The sequence below is a fragment of the Aspergillus fumigatus genome, chromosome 1 (genome assembly GCF_000002655.1).
Source record: "Aspergillus fumigatus Af293 chromosome 1, whole genome shotgun sequence".
In the NCBI taxonomy this organism is placed as follows: Eukaryota; Fungi; Ascomycota; class Eurotiomycetes; order Eurotiales; family Aspergillaceae; genus Aspergillus; species Aspergillus fumigatus.
In genome coordinates, this window is record NC_007194.1 from 3,425,908 (window position 1) to 3,443,369 (window position 17,462).

The window sequence follows — 17,462 nt, forward strand, 5'->3', positions numbered from 1 at the left end:
CCCGTGTTGTACCTTGATGATCCTCTTCCCAAGGCATAATACGGATTGCCTTTCCAGGGCGCATCGAAATAATGCTGAGGCTATGCTTTCAATCATACCCGATTGGTGAGTTGAAGTTTTGCCTTCTAAGGTGCATATATCTGGCAGAGTGCCTTGGGGGGTTTCACAAGCTGTGCCATGCATTTTCTACTTGGCTTCTCAAAGTCAAGGATGCAAATGGTGAATACTCTATTATTGATGACAGTCAGTAACTTACAAAGTGAAGGTGTTTACAGTGGTCAAGTGACATGAACGAGACCCATGATATTCACTCTGATGCAGCGCTATTATTATGATGGAGTATCTGTACTCCGTACCTAATAGCAACTGCTCTGGGCGGAGGGGATTGTAATGCAGTGGTACACACCAGAATCGAACAAATGAGGAACGCTGTCACTCTGGACCTTTACAGCAACTAGATCGGTTGTCCTCCGTGATTGCTGAAGGGAAAGCTGATTCACGGTAAGTATTTATCAAGGGGCAGGAGAGATTCAGAAATAGTTTGCACATCTTCGAAAAGGGGTTCTATTTTGAGTCTGTGCTTGATTATTATTGCGATCCTCATCATGTAAATTATTGAAAATACATATTTCTTTGTATGTACTTACCAGCCGAGACTAATACTTAAGCGCGCTTTCCCTCGCCATATCTAGATAGCAGACATCTACCTGGTAGTATTGATCTTGTAACGCCTCGACCGAGTGAAAACCCGGAATGATCCTGATGAGGGGCCAACGCAGTAGAACATGTACCGGACAGAACAGGAGCAGGACTGGTGAAGCTAACGTAGGTTTGAATCAGGAAGGTCTCTTTCTGTTTTCATAATAATGAGTATGATGTAATTTGAACATCCTTAAATTGAGCGCATGTCTAAACTGCACTTGATCAACTGATAAGGACTCTCATACAAATTTCTTTTAATTGTGCGTTACGGAGTACGCCCGTCCATGAAGGTGTGGTACAACACAGGATGATGGAACTGGTTAGGGCCGGATCAGCTCCACTATGATGACATCTATCACAAAGCAAGATGCTGGGTCCTAGTCTAAAACCTCATCTCGAATCCCAGTTGCCCCATTGGTGACATACTCATCAGAGGAAAAGGGTATTGGAATTGATGATCTTTTGGTGAAGATTAGGAATTAACACTGGTTGATACGTACCCTTGTTGGCCACATGAAGAGGAAAAGAAGACGTCTGCAGACCTGGATGTGTGATTGGAGTCGGAGGGGCATTGATTTCTCCTCTAAGCCCGTTGTCTGTCTAAGGCAATATCGACTGTTGTTTCCGACTAGCCATTCTGCTGGGATTATGCTCAGGATGATCGATTGCGTTGTCGAATATGGACAGCATTGGGAGTTCCTATAGAATAAGCTGCCTGACCTGCTTTATGAACGGCATGCAACTGTATCTACAGGACGGCACCTGACGCCGATAGAGAGGTATAATGCTAAATTGACTGATACGGTATATTAGCAGATGACATACTGGTTAACAGCAACGCAAAACTGAATACATTGACATGATGTTGAGGAGTCTGATAGGGGCCTGTATAGAAGAGTTGCTTTTCGGATACTACATGTGATCCCTGTTGGTAACGCGCATTCCATGACCACGGAAGGTTGTAGTACAGAGTAAGAAAAGACGAAAACATAGGCCCCTCTTATTCCGCGCGTGGGATCTATTTTCCAGAAGATCCTTATGGCATTTCTTGGTATTTATGCAAGCGTTATAATGACGATGATATCCTGATGGTGTTGTTTTTCCTTGAATTTGGAAGAGTCTTCCAACCAATTGGCCGGACCTAATAATCGTGGTCTAGACAGATAGGTAACTACACCTACTAGGGCCGAAAACACACCGGCCCTTTTTTCAACTGCGCTCACTTTTCGTCGCGGACGTCATCGTCCCTGTTTTTGATTTTCCTGGGAATCGAACTGAGCGAACTAGGAGGCCTCGTTTCCCCACATCTGCTGGGCGCCACTTACTGCCACGGCTTTTGCCCGCCCTCGCTCCCCTCTCTTCTCCTCTGGGCGCAACAACGTAGTTACTTCAACTGCATCTGTTTTTTTCCCCCTCTTCCTTCATAGGGTTTTGACATCCTCATCTGTCGGCTCTATACATTCGTTGAACATCCACTATTTTGAGATCCTTGAGCCAAAGAATCGGAGAGACCGTTAGAAAGCTGCCCTGCATTTCCAGACGTACTCCGTCCACCACCCACACTATCCAAAATGGCCGAGTTCGTGCGTGCCCAGATTTTCGGCACCACCTTTGAGATCACTAGCAGGTACAGTGCATACGATCAAGAGACTTCGAGATATCAATTGTGTTAACATGATCGCAGGTATACAGATCTGCAACCGGTGGGAATGGGAGCCTTTGGACTTGTCTGGTATGGTTGGCAGAACACGGCATGCCCCTTCTTTCATCTACGACAAATTCCGTCAGGACTTCGGCCTGTTCAAATGGGCTAATACGTATCGCGCGACGCTAGCTCTGCAAGAGATCAATTGACAGGCCAACCCGTGGCTGTAAAGAAGATCATGAAGCCTTTCAGCACTCCTGTTTTGTCGAAGAGAACATACCGTGAGCTGAAACTGTTGAAGCACTTACGGCACGAGAACGTTTGTGGCCACCCAACTGCAAACATTCTACCACCTTTGTGTTCTGATTCCCTTGGTAGATCATTAGCTTAAGCGATATCTTCATCTCTCCTCTCGAGGACATGTATGCGGCTCCCTCGAGGCCTAAGGCTTGTTGCAGTATTCTAACAGCTGGACAGTTACTTTGTCACAGAGCTCCTTGGGACAGACCTCCACCGACTTCTAACTTCGAGACCATTGGAGAAACAATTCATTCAATACTTCCTATATCAGATTTTGGTATGCCTCGACTTCTTCCCCCGTTCAGACAGTACTTGAACCAGTACTTGAACGCTAACCATGTATTCTGTAGCGAGGTCTGAAATACGTTCACTCAGCAGGCGTCGTCCACCGTGATCTCAAACCCAGCAACATTCTTATCAACGAAAACTGCGATTTGAAAATCTGCGATTTTGGCCTTGCTCGTATCCAAGACCCTCAGATGACCGGCTATGTTTCAACGAGATACTACCGAGCCCCTGAAATCATGCTTACATGGCAGAAATATGACGTGGAAGTCGACATCTGGAGTGCAGGCTGTATTTTTGCCGAGATGCTGGAAGGAAAGCCTTTATTTCCTGGAAAGGACCATGTCAACCAGTTCTCTATCATCACAGAACTGCTTGGGACTCCGCCGGACGATGTGATTCAAACTATCTGCAGTGAGAATGTGAGTGGGAGACCGGCATTCCGCCTGCTACTGATTGCGAACTCTTGCTAATGCGGGGAACTGTATCAGACCCTGCGGTTTGTCAAGTCCCTACCGAAGCGTGAACGTCAACCTCTTGCCAACAAATTCAAGAACGCTGATCCTGAGGGTACGTTTATGCACCTGGGAATATAGGAGCTCATAGGGTACTTATACCTTTTAGCGGTCGATCTTCTAGAGCGAATGCTCGTTTTTGATCCCAAGAAGAGGATCCGCGCGGGGGAAGCACTTGCGCACGAATACCTCTCTCCCTACCACGACCCTACCGATGAGCCTGAGGCTGAGGAGAAGTTCGATTGGTCATTCAATGACGCCGACCTTCCCGTGGATACCTGGAAGATTATGATGTATGCTGAACCTTGGTGAATATTCTGTCTCGTTGGCTTCTAACACTAAACATGTAGGTACTCGGAGATTCTCGACTTCCACAACATCGACCAGGGTAACGACGCTGGCCAGGTGCTCATGGAAGGAGGCGTGGCCCAAGCGCAACAAAACTATGCATAAAAGTGGTCACCATGTGCACCTGAAATGAAGCGCAGACAATCTTGTTTTAATGAGACGATTTTCTTTTGGTCTGTGTAGACGGGGAACGAGGTTACGATTTGTCCATTTGAACCTACTTCATCCTTCTCATTTTTGTGTTTTCCTCCCTTAAAAGCGGGCGTATGTACCTAACCTGCTGCTCAACCTCCTACTTGTTTCGTTCTGGCGTCGTTAGAGCCCGAGTGGGAAACTCAGATTGTTCATTCTTACCTTTACTCCTTGAGTCATGTCCTCAACAAAGAACTGTCCCATTATCTGTTCTTATATACATACACACCGTTACGTTTCATAAATCCTTGTGGATTGGAAACGTCTAATCACAATTATGATATTGATCGTTGGCCTCGTTGGAGATGATGGCTGGAGAAAAATCCTTACAGCAGCCGTTAGGGCACAGGATGCAATCTGAATTCGTACTAATGTTCCAACATCATAAGACATCAATATCATGTTTACTTTTGTACGTAGAGAATTGAGTTTAGTAAAAATGCGCCCGCAAATAAAGCATACCTCTGACGTAGGTTGAGAAAGCGATTTACCCCGAAGCAACAGCTTGAATAATCGTGGCGGGGCCATGCCGAAATATACATCGCCGACTCGATAACCGCCCGCCTGCAGACTGTGATTCGTCTCCCCTGGTTGCATATCTTTAACGGTCAAGGTGCGCGTATACAACCCTCAGATTTGCATATATCATTTATCACTGCGGTACTCTATCTCCCGTGTGACCGACCGTTTCTTCTTCTTTGTTTCTTCCGGAGGTGCTCGCATTTTTCCAACAGAGGATATAGCTTCAGACGTGTCCACGTCCCTGTCCTCAGTCCCCCCCGGCTTTGCATGACGTTTCGGCGGAATGTCTGGTGTTCGAGGCCGCCAGGCCCCCATTGTGATGGTGATTGATTTCCATCATGCGAGGTGAGTCGTCTCAAGGAACACAATGGAGACCCCATTGTATCGTGTTCTGCTGGAAGAGGAGAGCTGTGAGGGGCAACGAACACGACGGGGATCACTCCATAGTGCGCATTGTCTGCGCCTTTCCCCCTAAATCCCACGTTTGATGCTTTTGGAAAGCTCTCTTATGGTTGAAAGGTAGCACCAGCTGACAAATTCATCATCGACAAATAATAGGGGCCCGGAAATCGAACTCTGCATCGGAGAGGAGGACATTGATATAGTAACAAAAAATGACTGGTCTCTATTACCATTCATGGCGTTGTCAGACGGGGCGCATGCGTACGAAGCCAGCCTTCCCTTCCCCATTGTCCGTTACAAAGCGAAGTCTTACGATTGACTCGATGCCTTCGGCGTACCAGATCCACCGAGGAATTCTCGTACTTTACCCTACGCAAGAAGGAGACTGAGAAGGCGCCCGCAACGTCATTGTTTGGAATCGCCTGTTCACGACAGCTCGACTCGAACCTGCTTATCAACCGTCCTGCGGATGTGACTAGATCAACTGTACAAAAGGCGGTCGTCGTTATTACGGACACCCCTCAGAGCGTGGGGCAACTGAGGGAGAAGCTCTCTGTCGTGACTTCGGCTTGGTTCGCGCAGCGGTACGTTGAAAATATCCATGTCTGCGTTAAGTGATGGTTCGGGGTGCTGGACACCTCGCTGAAAAGGGCCAGGGCTGATTGAATGTGGTGATAACAGGGACTTCTCGGACATCGACATCCTGAAGGTTGGCTTGATACTTGCATTGTGTTCGAAAGCCACAAGCATTGCTAATGTATGCGCTAGAAATTCCGTGAAGGACTCATAATCAGCTGGGAACAGAACGAAGGATCGAAAGATCAGAACCTTGGTAAAAACAGACTTGTTCCATGATGCTGACCGGAATGGGTAGCTAATTTGTGGAAAGGCCTCTCTCTGCGGGAGATGATACACGAGTTCAAGTACCAGACTCTTGTATTGTTCAAAGCTCTACTTCTACAGCCAAAGGTAGGCCATGATCATGTGGCTTTGATGACATATCTGACATTGTTCAGATGCTCTTCTTCGGCTCACGATGCGAGCGTTTATGCATGATTCAGTTCTCACTTATCTCACTGATCCCGGGCCTGATAAATAGCCTGCAGGATTGTGCTGATCCAGCGGCTGATAGCTACGCGCAGACTGTTGGGAAACCAACCTCCTTGAAGACGAGTGATAGGACATCCTGTATGTGACAATATTCCACTCTTATGACAGACTACGCTAATACTGGTAGTGCTGGCGTATATGGGTTTGCCATTGCAGATATTTGGAAAGGTTCGCTGTTACGCAGGACATAAGATTGGGCGTCGCTAATACTGCGTAGGGGAGCATGTTTGGACCATATACACCACTTCAGCAGCTGGATCTGCTGGCGGATCATGGAACCAAGTCTTACGTTGTTGGATCCACGAACTCTCTCCTTTTACAACAGAAAGATCGTTACAGCGACATATTGATTAATGTAAGCGGCCACTTTTGATCACCAGGAAGTTTCTTGTTCAGGTACTGATGTATTTCAGCTTGACGAGGACGTTATCACTATCTCATCACCCTCCCTTCGAAGCGCCCTGGTTCTCTCCACCGCCGACAGGCGCTGGATTGACCTCCTTACACAGATCATAAACGACACCTGGGATGAATCACATCCTCAGCGACCGAAGGATCACGGATACATGGGTTCCGAAGAGTTCATCAGACTCCAATTTGAGGAGTATCTACTTGCATTGCTGTCCTCCATGAAATACCACGAGGAGCTGCATTCTTGTAGTAGCGGTGAATCTGGTCAGAGGAGTAGGGCGCAGTTAGAAGCATACAATATCGAGGGTGATCCGGCTTTGGACTTCAATCCGGATTTCCTGGCACACTGGCAAACTACTTCCAATTATGCCTTATTTAAACGCTTAACGTCCGATGCTCTTTTATTCTCAATCGTTGAGCCTCGTCATCCCTGCGCGGGTGGTCTCACCATAGAGGACGTTCAGCGGCGGCTATCGCAACAGGTTGCGGAGCTTCACCTGGACGAGCGGGTGCGTGAAAGCCGCGAGGCTCTCAACAGACATCTCGCAACCGGTCAGAAGAAAGTCAGCGCTGCATTCAACAGTTTTTGGGCAGATATCGAGGCGATGCGGGAAGCACAACGGAAGCGGAATGAGGAGAGAGCTCTTCAGTCGCAACGATCTTCGATGGATCAACCTCGGCCGTCCTTAGATACAGCGTCGGTCACTTCAGCCACAGGCTCCTGGTTTGGTGGGCGAAAAGCCCCCACTGTGGACATCGCACAGGCGCAAGCGTCCGTCAACGCCGTGAGTCAGAAAGCTAGCGCATATCTTAGTTCATGGAGCTCGTGGGCCAGCGAGAAACGCAAAGAATGGCAGGAAAAGAAGGCGACTCCGTCATCACCGTCCTCTATCACCTCTCCTTCCACGCCTACATTGTCTAGTATAGTCGAAGATGACGACCCGGAAAGAGGCCGACGCCGCTCTATGCAGCAACAACGCCAAAGCGAAGATTCATCAGCTAACCTCTCACGGAGCGGGAGTCGACGGAAGAGATGGAGCAATATCCTTCTGAGGCGGGAAAGCGGGGATTTTGAACCCCCCAACGCCAAAGAAGACAGCAGCCCGGACAGCAGCGAACAGGGTCAGCCATACCCAAAGTCGCCCTTGTCCCGAGGGACTTCAGTTGGCGAAGGCGACGTTGTGCAGTCAACTCAGCCCAAATCCATCGAACCTTCCACTGAATCTCCAGTCAAAAAGGAGCCTGAAACATCCAGGATTTCTGATATCGTCGAGAAGCAACAGCTTGCAGACGAAGAAATAGCAGACGGATCAGGCTCACATCGGTCAAGTGATAAAGCACTGTCCGCCTCCGCCGAACCCGCATCACCCAGCACATCGACCTCTAAGTCCAACTAGACCTTGTCCTTCAGCCCTGCCTTCTCTTCTGAGCATTGACAATACGGAGGCTTGAAGATTGATATTCATCAAGCATAAAGCATTTGCATCATAACTCTCTTTTGACCAGAGCGCTTCTTCCCTTTTAATCTTTCATTCATGCAAGATGGCTATTTCTCCTTTCCTTTTCCTTTCCACCCTCCTGCGAGCTTGGATACCCAAGAGACCGGAGCTGACATTGATGATAATCTACCCCCACATATACTGCATTGATACCATCTTACTTTTTGGATTCAATGAACTAAGCCACCTGCTTGTATACCTTATATGTGTTTCTGCTTCACCATTACTGTGGTTGATTGGCTCGCTGTACTGTACAAAGTTTGTAATGTTGAAGCTGTGGAGAACCACAGAGCCCAAGCAGGAATTGTACACCATACATACCATACCATGGTCTCATAATTAAGGACGCCTTTTTGGGCATGATATTTAGGGGCGTACTTGAGAAGACATTCATCGGAAGGCCGGAAGCAACGCGTCTGGGTAATCGTGGTCAGTTGGGTAATCATAGTCATATCTTCGCTATAGGAAGCAATCAATGCATTTCTTGTCCCTGCTAGTGATGAAACCGGAGCCTATGCCAAAGCGAAACCGGATGATTGGAAAGACAAATATCAGCGCTAAGATGAGGTTTAGAGCAGAAGCAAAGGTTGTGGCAAGCAAATGGTATAGAATCACGCGATGTAAGCGATCTCATCCCCATCCAACCGCTCTATATAGTCCTTCTCCATGAGAGCTTCGATATTCTTTTTGATATCCTGCACCTTGGGAGGAAAACGGGACTTGACCTGCTGAATGACCTCTTGAACGAGCTGTACGTGCTTCATCTTCTTGCGGGACTTCATTATGCGAACGATGGCGGACTGGATAACTCGATTAGTTGCGGGCGGGGCAGCGGGAGATCCTGGGAAATACATACCTGAAGAAGTAACTTTCGATCCTCCTCTATTGTCTTGTGAGTATCGTCCGACTCTACCTTCTGCTCCGATTTGATCTGAATATTTAGATTGACCTTGATCTTCTTGTTCTTGAAGTTGTAATTCAGGGAGAATGAAGTTCCAGGTTCGGGTTTGGCCCCTTCAGGGCTTGGCAGGAGCACCTTCGCTTTCAGCAGGATAGCGAGATTGGGGTCGAGAATTTCGGGGGCGAGGCTGGTAGCCTTCTGGATGTCGGAGTAGGTTAAGGTGTCATTCTCGTTGAACAAGAGGAGGATACCCATTTGAAATGTCGATACTTGGAAAGTGTACGGAACTTTCGTGTTTTTGATGTAGTTTGCTTTGACTTCGCCCTTACACAGCTGCCAGAGCCAAGTAAGCTTTCGACCATTGTGTTTGTCATAGTAGAAACTCTGGAAGCGCTCGTAAGTCTTGACGATTTCGGGTGGTGCAGAAAAGCCGGTTGTAGGTGGATTGAGGGGCCAGAACCCAGTTCCAAGAATCTGAAAGTGTGCGTCGACCTGCTTCTTCCGATCATCTTCGTCAAGAACCTTCTCCTGCCAGTCCTTGTAGTTGGAATTGAGATCTTTCGAAATCTGGATATCCTGGAACATCCGCTGCAACTTGTTAGTGTATTCGAAACCGCAGGCTTCTTTAAGTTTGCTGATCATGCTAGTCTCCGCATCGTCGGATACCGAGCTGACGTGTACCAGCCGCTTAGCCAGCATCTTGGAGTAAAATTTCTGGAAGACGTCCTTGTCTTCAATGTATTTGAACACGGTCATGATCTGTACGAGCATCTCCTCCAACTCAGACTCCTCCGCAGCTTTTGAGCCCTTCTTCAAGAGAGAATCGGTGTATCGGGCCAGTAGCTCCGGTGATTTCGTCGAACTAGATTTGCAAACCTTGTTGCGGTTGACAAACTCGCGGCAGGCGTTATCCAAGGATCTCACAAACTCGGATTCACCGTTGAAAGCCTCATTGACAAGGTTTTGATACCTGGTGTGCACTTGCAGAAGCGCATCCACGTACATCTTTGGTTCGAACGCTTCGCCTTCCGCTGCGACTTTCTCGACTGCAGCCAAGCCCGCCTTTCTGACATGAGTCTCAAACTTCGCCCGCAGAGGGTCCAGCCCATCCTTGATTCGCGACAAAAGTCGATACATGCGTGCTAGGTCATCTTGGCGCTCATTGTCTAGCAAAACTTGGAATTCATCCCGCAATAATTCGGAATGTGCTGTGACTAAGACATCAAGGCAAGTGTCCGTGAGACGCTTCATGATATCTGGATGCAGATACAGGCCCACGCGGGCCTTCTCCTCGTCAAGGCGAGCCTCCGCCTTCTTCATGTACTCTACCACGCTGTTCTCGGCCACGAACTGGCGGGATTCATTCTCGTAGTAAACTCTGGTCGCAGCAATGAATGGTTTCTCGAAGTATACTCTGTAAACCTCCAGTGTAGACTTGGTGTTATCATTCTCGTCCAGGCCGAGAGACACAAAAGAATCGACGATGTTCTTGATTTGCGACTGCTCGATGGTCTCGCCGTTTCGTTGCTTTTCGATCAGATTCAACACAGCCTCCATGACCTTCTCATGGACCTTCATGAAGAAGTCGTCTTTCCATTTGACGAGGTGCAAAGTGTACACATCGTAGACATTCTTCTTGCCCTCGTCGATCTCCCTCTTCACCCAGTGGCGGTTCAGGTAGCGGAAGAGGTGGTTGACGTATTTGGCAGCAGTTGTGTAACGAACCCATTCACGTATGTAAAACCCTAACAAAGCTTCTTCGGTATGGCTTAGGGACTCTCTGTACACGGCCTCAAGATGGCGGGACAGGTACTCCCCAAGGAGCTTGTATAATTCCTCGCCCAACAAGTGTGCTACAGAAGAAAAATCGTCAGAACAAGGCCAGCACAAGCCGACATACCATTCGCATAGGGGACGGAAAGACGAACCACCACGATGCGCCTGTAATCCTTGCCCGTTGCTGACTGCCTTTTGTGATGTGCAAAAGTTGTGTACGGCGCTTAATCACAGAGGTTAGTTAACTCAGTTCCAAAGGAAGACGGGACTCTCAGTTCGGACATACGTGTACAGGGCCATGTACTACACCAGAGCGGCGCGACTGTCAGCATCATATCACAGCGAAAACACGCTCTCCATTGGGGAGAGAAAGTGGTGGGAAATAAGGACAGAGACATACAGTTTTCATATCCACACCCTCCTCCAGCTTCAGCATAACGCTGTCAATACCCTTCTCTAGGAATGTCCATCTACTTAAATTAGCCCAGATTCCGAGCCACAGCCATATGAAGTGTATCCGAAGGGCGGTGGAGCTCGCGAGGTCGGTGTAGGCGAACTCACGTTTCGTCAAGGTCATCCTTGTGAGGAGTCTGGGGCATTAGAGGAGGCATAATGCTGCCTTGAGCTTAAAGATGGGAAAGGTTCGATCTTAATATGACGAAGCAGTGAAGGTCAGCAGATGAGACAACGGTTACTCGTCCAAAGCAAACAGTTGGCGACTACCGAAAGGGCAAAAAATGAAGTAGAATAGGAAAAACAAGAGGGCAAACCTGAAATGCTCACGTCTCTTTCCAAACGACACTGTTTAAGCCTCGAGATGTTAAAGGAACTAGCAGCGGCAGACGGTGAGAGCGCCGGCGGTAACGCCCTGAGACCGTTCAGGAAAGGCGGCGCACGAGGCAAAAGAACGAGGGGAGTAAAAGACAGCTTGGGGAAGAGGTCGAACGGACCGACTGGCAAGCACTTGATAACACGACCAAGAGCAAGACACCGGGACAGAAACTCGGGTAGCACGCGGTTTTTAGGAAGAGAAGAAGAAAGAGACCAGGCGTGGCGTTGGGCGATGGGAGTCGCAGGCGTGGAGATGATGGGATGCTACGTTAGCGGCAGGCGGTGAGTGAGCTGAGGCGCCTACAGTGCGAGGGCTAGGATGCCAGGTGCCTGCTAGGCATTGATATATCAACTTCAGCTCGAAGATCTAGAGTTGCCCTGACGGAAGAGATCTAGGCATTAAACAGAGAAAAACCTTTGGAATCGAGAGGCGGATATGGAAAACTTAATCATCGAGGCACCTTTGCGAAGTGTGTTAACAGGATAGATGAGGCTTTTGTTGAACTATTGAAATCTAGTGTTTTACTGTTTTAATACAGCTTCTGGCTCGTGCTTGCTGGATAGCTAGACTATTCTGTAGCTCCCCTATACCTATACTATTTACAAACATGTAGAAACCAGATACTGAATAGCCATCAGCGCCATCCAGAAGACCCGAACCGTGGATTGTTTTCTGCTAGACAGTTGATAGCGTCACGGACTTGTAAGCCGGGATGACGTCATGTGTGGCCTCTATCAACAATTAGAATACCTGAGAGCTTATTGTCTTCTGCTTTGGCTTGTAATAGCTAATCAACTATTCTTGCGATGATCGTGGTCTGCAAAGGTAATTGTTCAGCATAACTGTCATCTATAAGCTGGTCTAACCAGAGAGTCTCAAAGTATAGTACAATGTCCTTCAAAAATCCATCAGAAATTCAGGTCACCTCGCGCCAAATTCCCAAGTGGGAAGGGATCCCAAACACCTCAATCCAATCAAAGCCTCTCGTGATCTATCACAAGGCCTTCAACGCATCTCCCAATCAGCTCATTGCGCGCTTGAAGGAAGTCGGGGAGGTCAGTCCCCAATGGGTTTATAGCATGTATAGCCAGACACACTTCCACAGCACGACCCATGAAGTTCTGGGGGTTGTCTCAGGACGTGCACGTCTCTGCTTCGGCGGCGAAGACAATCCGAATCGGTTCGACACAGACGTGGAAAAGGGCGACTTGATCATCGTCCCGGCAGGTGTTGGCCACCGCCTGTTGGATGAGCTCGACACTGAAGAGGAGCGATTCAAGATGGTGGGTGCATATCCGAAGCAGAAGCAATGGGATATGTGCTATGGACAGTCAGGAGAGGAAGACAAGGTCAAGGGCATCAAAGACCTGGGCTGGTTCCATAAAGACCCTCTATTTGGAGGCGATGGCCCTGTGCTGCATGTATAGCGCTGATTGCATTGCGGGTCAAGGAAAGCTGGTCAGAGGTCAGATCGTCGGTTGCGTTAGATCGTTGATTCTTCCGCCGTATAGTGCCAGGTCCCATGAATCGTGTCGGCTGGTGTCAAAACAAGGAAATTAACATTCCAACGTGATAGAACGAAACAAGAAATGACACCTTGGATACCACAAACAAAACAAACGTATGAGGCAAAAGTGACAGAAAGATTGAATCCAGGGAGCAAAAGGAACCCTGGTTATAGCCAAAGTTCGTCGACGAAAATACTCTAACACAAAAGCGATCCGAAGCAAGAGTTTCACTGGGCAACCCGCTCAACGAGTCTGTTATCAAGAAAGACCGTTAACACTGCGCATTTATTAGAATAAGGTGTGTCATACCTAAGAACACTTATTGAAAATGTTATGAGCCAAGCCAACAGAGCAACCAGCAGGACGCAGGCAAGGGCTATTTGCCTGTCACATATTGCATTATTCTTCTTGGAAATCTGCTGATTGATCTCTGCCAGCGTACACGCGCCACTGACCGTGGACAATGATTCGAATGCTATACTTAGGTTCGCTGAGTCGAACACTATAAAAAATATATCCAGGAGAATCAGTCGGGCCTTGGCAGCCGGAGAGCGTAGCCCTAGTGGTTTGGCAGTGTATTCGTCCCATGTGATGTAGATTAGATAGACGAGCGCGACTGCATCCACAATAATAGCCATCAAGGCGGACGGACCTTGAGGGTGTTGGTACTTGTCTGAGAGATGCTGTATAGATCCTCCAAGGGCAAGGGCAGTAAGAGAGAAGCACCAGATGGTGAGCCGAAAGATCAGAGGTACTATAGGGCTCTTCAACAAAGTGCGGTGGAAGCGCTTGAACCAGATCTGTCTGCGTCGTTTCATTTTGAGAGGATCCTCGGTATCTTCACTCGGCTCCAATTGCCCTCGCCATGGCTGCGAGAAGTCCGTATGGTTCTGATTCAGCCATTCAGGCGTTACCAGCTTCTCTTCAAGGCCAGGTTCTAGGGGATAGGCGATTGCCTTTGAGAAAGATTTCCACCGGGATTCGCGACGTGGGCCTAAGCCAGTCTCTTCGTCAAAACCTTGCTCTCCGGTATAGTCTGGTCTCGTTGTCGTATAAGGGGAGTGGTTATGTTGGGCAACGAGGGCATCACCGGGTTGCGGGGGTAGGAGTCTTGCTGTAGCCGACGCCTCGGCTTCATCGTTCGCAGCTTCGTAAGATCGAATCCATGCTGGACGTGAGCCAAGTCAGTCAGTCTCTTTCTCATTAGAATTGCCGATGCCTATTTACCAGGTAATGTGCGCAATTTGTTCCCCAATTCTAAACTATTGCCACCAATATCTGCGATGGCGTTGTCTATATCTTGCGAGGCACCAGCCGACGCATCTAATGTGCCATTGTGTGGAGTGTCTTCGGAGCGCCTGTCTTTCTCCAATCCGTTTGTAAGACGGGGTGGCGGTTCTAATGATTGTGGGGATTTCTCTGTGATACCGACGTCCAAGGCATGCTCAAGTCTCAGAGGCTGCTGGGAATCGCGCACATCCTGTGCCATTGCCCTCTAAAGTAACAATTATTTCCAGCGAGGATGCGTCGGACTCTCTGAATTCGGGAAACGATGGATCCAGTCTGCATCGCCTCAAATTCCCAGTGACAAAAGGAGGCGCAGTACCAAGACCGAGCTACCCGGAAATTTTTATTCCTGAAACGAACGTATTGAAGAGAAAATGAAGGTAGGGGAAAAGCCAAACACTGCAGGGCTGGAGCCCATTACAATAATAGTGAAGAGGTTGGGGACACAGCCCGAGAGGCGTTTGATGTTCCGAGGATCAGATCTCCGCTTATTATGAGAACATGACGTCTCCTCCATAATATCCTGCGAGGTTAGCTAGTAGCAACAATAATACAGACCACGAGGTATCTACCACCAAGCTCAACAAGGACAAACCCTCTCTTCAACAATCTTCTTTTGCCACAGACAACAGAAAATATATCTTTGGGGCCAATTACAAAGAGGCCAAAGGCATGCTACTTTTACAGACTCTCTTCTATCGGTTGTCCTGTCAAGCCAATCGATAATCATCCCGGAACCCCCTGACTTCGAACAATTCCTCCCGAGCAACAGCGATTGAACACCGTTGCACAAATATTCTACCATAATTCGCCGGGCAATTTCGCCATGCGACTCTTTGTGGTGCCAATTTCGACGCAACGAGCGTTGATCTACTCTCGGCCCCTCAGCAGGGATATCGTTAGGGAGCTCTCGGTACTTGATCGCGTCACGAACAAGGCTGCGGAAACATGGGCTAAATGGGAGGAAGCTGATAAAGGGTGGAAGAAACACCTTGTGACTTGGGGCAATAAGGTCCAGCAGCGCATCCCGTTCGAAGAATGGGGCCTGAAAAGCATTCCTTCTCTCAAGGCCCAGAGGAGACTGGATAAGTCGTCGGAGACGAAGAAAGTCGACGTTCTGTTCCCCGGGAACGCAATCAAGGCAGAGAAAATTCGCTCAATCCTCCGGAAAATAGCGACAGAGAGACAGGACTTGCATCGCAAGAAAATGTGGTGGAGTTTGGTTGCAGCGCCATTGACAGCCCCAATTGCGTTGATTCCAGTGTATTCTTTGTGCCTGACAGAGTACTGATGACCTTGGCGCTGACTGTTTTTGTAGTGTCCCTAATATCCCTTTCTTCTATCTTGCGTACCGAGGCTGGTCGCATTGGCGAGGTCGGCCCATCCATCCTTCAAGCAAAGTCATTTCTTCGCTGACACATCGAAGCCTTGAATGGTTCCAAACATCTAGAATACCTGGTTGAGAAAGATTTGCTCAACCCAATCTCGTTCCCAGGGCTGGAGCGACTATACGCAAAACGCGTAGCCCGCGTGCTCCGGGACTCCGAAAAGTCCGCTTCAAGCATGGTTGAAGAAGTGGGGCGAAGCGAGGACAGGTTATTACTCGACATGGCCGACGCTAAGAAACTGGCTTCTATTCTTGATGCGCCTGATCTCGCTCTTGAAGCCGAGCGAGCTATCTTCCAAGTCGGAGAAAGTCTCAAGGCACAACATCAAGCTGCCAAAACTGATCAAAAATCTGCCACTTTGAGAGAAAAGAAGACGTGAGCGCATATGAATGGCAACGAAACAACTGCAGGAACTTATGACGCAACTGTATAGACTACGGACTTGTACGATCTCTTCTGCTTTATTATGCATAATGCACCATTCTATATATCTACAGAATTCTGCTACTTATATATACCTAATAAACCATATCTTTCTATAGGTTAGAATAGGGTGAACTGTAAGCAAGGCTGAAGGCGATTGTTGGTAGCAAGAACGTATGGACCCTGATGGTAGATCTGAAGCCAGCTGCCTGCATATTTGTCTCCGATGGTTCTACTCCGTACAATAAAATCACAGATGACATAATCATGCATGAGTAAGCATGGCTTTCTCAGGTAACTTAATTCCATAGGCGATCACCACAGTGATTTTCTCCATATTTAGGGTTCCTAGTAAGGAAGAAGCCCTGCAAAATATAAGGTACCTTGACAATTACGATATTAGCTAAGATGATATAGGTGTCACAAGGCGAACTGCCAATGACCATCACGAGTCACTGCCTCACTTGGATGATAAGTTTCACCTGATTCCGGACACAACTCAATAGACTGGGAGTACCCGATAATCTTGATAAAGACCAAGCAGCTCGTTCTGATCATTGCACAGATCTATCATCAAGAAACAATGAAGTCATACTAGGATCTCGAAGCTTAAACGAGAACCTCTCGCTCGCTAGGGAAACCCCCTAAGCAGATCACCTCCTGCCTTCTTACATTGTTCCTAATACTATGTGCATTAAATACGGTACTGAGTAGTACTAAATACTCTGTAAGAGCCCTTGTGCTAAGCCTGAATATGAACAGTCGTACAATTATCCTCTACAAAATTGGGTAAGGGGGTGTTGTTGCACACAGTACCAGATTTAGTCACTGAAGCGGGCCGTCCCCGTTGCCTAGATTCCCAATCTGCTGGCTGACCTACCTTATTGGTGAATCCTTATCCAGCCCACTCAAGGATCCACGAGTTAACATGTCTTTGCTCATTGCTGCGGTCTATCCGCTCTGGCACACAGTCTCGCAGGATCCATAGTTGATCAGCGAGTCATCGTGACGATCTACAACGCAAAGCAATGGTGGTGGCGGAAACAGCCGGGCAGGGATCCGTGACTTACACCATTGACGAGATTCCTGAATCCTACATCCCGCCGCAGCGCTCTTGGGGTCGCGAATATATGCATGGCGTCAACCACGTAGATGAAGTCGCTGCCTATAATGTGCCGGTGGGATGGAAGTCGTCCACCACTGGATATGATGTGTACACGAATATATTTCGATTTGAACGTCTGGACGAGGCATCGCTATAAATGGAAGGGTCCCCTTTTAGATTGACAGACTCTTCTGATCGAGGAGGTCGGCGCCTTTCTCGATGGTTTCCCAATGATCCGTCTGTGGGTCTACTTGTGATCTAACTCGCTTCGTGTGGTTTGCGCTGATCTCTGCGCAAAGCCTACTTACAGG

The 17,462-nt window shown here is 48.2% G+C and overlaps 6 protein-coding genes across 6 annotated transcripts; 4 read left to right on the top strand and 2 right to left on the bottom strand.

Moving 5' to 3' along the window:
- The first annotated feature begins 1,542 nt into the window (after positions 1-1,542).
- sakA (mitogen-activated protein kinase HOG1) lies at positions 1,543-4,375 on the top strand. Its single transcript, XM_747571.2, has 9 exons — positions 1,543-2,329; positions 2,387-2,434; positions 2,537-2,666; positions 2,726-2,769; positions 2,825-2,924; positions 2,998-3,354; positions 3,424-3,502; positions 3,557-3,740; positions 3,798-4,375. The coding sequence occupies exons 1-9, from the start codon at positions 2,274-2,276 to the stop codon at positions 3,898-3,900; spliced, it is 1,101 nt and encodes a 366-aa protein (XP_752664.1). The 5' UTR covers positions 1,543-2,273; the 3' UTR covers positions 3,901-4,375.
- A 152-nt stretch (positions 4,376-4,527) lies between these two features.
- AFUA_1G12950 (uncharacterized protein) lies at positions 4,528-7,829 on the top strand (the record flags this gene model as incomplete). Its single annotated transcript, XM_077803937.1, has 10 exons — positions 4,528-4,854; positions 5,068-5,172; positions 5,253-5,495; positions 5,593-5,620; positions 5,680-5,743; positions 5,801-5,880; positions 5,928-6,099; positions 6,149-6,189; positions 6,239-6,376; positions 6,435-7,829. Exons 1-10 carry the CDS (start codon positions 4,793-4,795, stop codon positions 7,827-7,829), a joined length of 2,328 nt encoding a protein of 775 aa, XP_077660106.1. The 5' UTR covers positions 4,528-4,792.
- A 713-nt stretch (positions 7,830-8,542) lies between these two features.
- On the bottom strand, positions 8,543-12,146 carry culA (cullin culA; the record flags this gene model as incomplete). The annotated part of the gene is made up of 7 exons (XM_077803938.1): positions 11,392-12,146; positions 11,170-11,256; positions 11,009-11,078; positions 10,895-10,911; positions 10,761-10,831; positions 8,788-10,685; positions 8,543-8,731 (listed from the first exon to the last, which is right to left on the bottom strand). The coding sequence occupies exons 2-7, from the start codon at positions 11,217-11,219 to the stop codon at positions 8,543-8,545; spliced, it is 2,295 nt and encodes a 764-aa protein (XP_077660107.1). The 5' UTR covers positions 11,220-11,256; positions 11,392-12,146.
- Positions 12,147-12,330: 184 nt separating this feature from the next.
- AFUA_1G12970 (cupin domain-containing protein) lies at positions 12,331-12,867 on the top strand (the record flags this gene model as incomplete). Its single annotated transcript, XM_747574.1, has 2 exons — positions 12,331-12,495; positions 12,532-12,867. The coding sequence occupies 2 exons, from the start codon at positions 12,331-12,333 to the stop codon at positions 12,865-12,867; spliced, it is 501 nt and encodes a 166-aa protein (XP_752667.1).
- Positions 12,868-13,175: 308 nt separating this feature from the next.
- On the bottom strand, positions 13,176-14,437 carry AFUA_1G12980 (phospholipase D regulator; the record flags this gene model as incomplete). Its single annotated transcript, XM_077803939.1, has 3 exons — positions 13,176-13,200; positions 13,258-14,116; positions 14,176-14,437. The coding sequence occupies 3 exons, from the start codon at positions 14,435-14,437 to the stop codon at positions 13,176-13,178; spliced, it is 1,146 nt and encodes a 381-aa protein (XP_077660108.1).
- A 624-nt stretch (positions 14,438-15,061) lies between these two features.
- Positions 15,062-16,162, top strand: AFUA_1G12990 (mitochondrial K+-H+ exchange-related family protein; the record flags this gene model as incomplete). The annotated part of the gene is made up of 3 exons (XM_077803940.1): positions 15,062-15,498; positions 15,554-15,609; positions 15,662-16,162. 3 exons carry the CDS (start codon positions 15,062-15,064, stop codon positions 16,000-16,002), a joined length of 834 nt encoding a protein of 277 aa, XP_077660109.1. The 3' UTR covers positions 16,003-16,162.
- Positions 16,163-17,462: the final 1,300 nt, after the last annotated feature.

Coding starts and splice junctions, on each gene's coding strand:
- sakA (XM_747571.2), top strand. CDS start 2,274: ATGGCCGAGTTCGTGCGTGCCCAGATTTTCGGCACCACCTTTGAGATC. Junction 2,330..2,386: donor ACCTTTGAGATCACTAGCAG/GTACAGTGCATA, acceptor ACATGATCGCAG/GTATACAGATCTGCAACCGG. Junction 2,435..2,536: donor GGAGCCTTTGGACTTGTCTG/GTATGGTTGGCA, acceptor GCGCGACGCTAG/CTCTGCAAGAGATCAATTGA.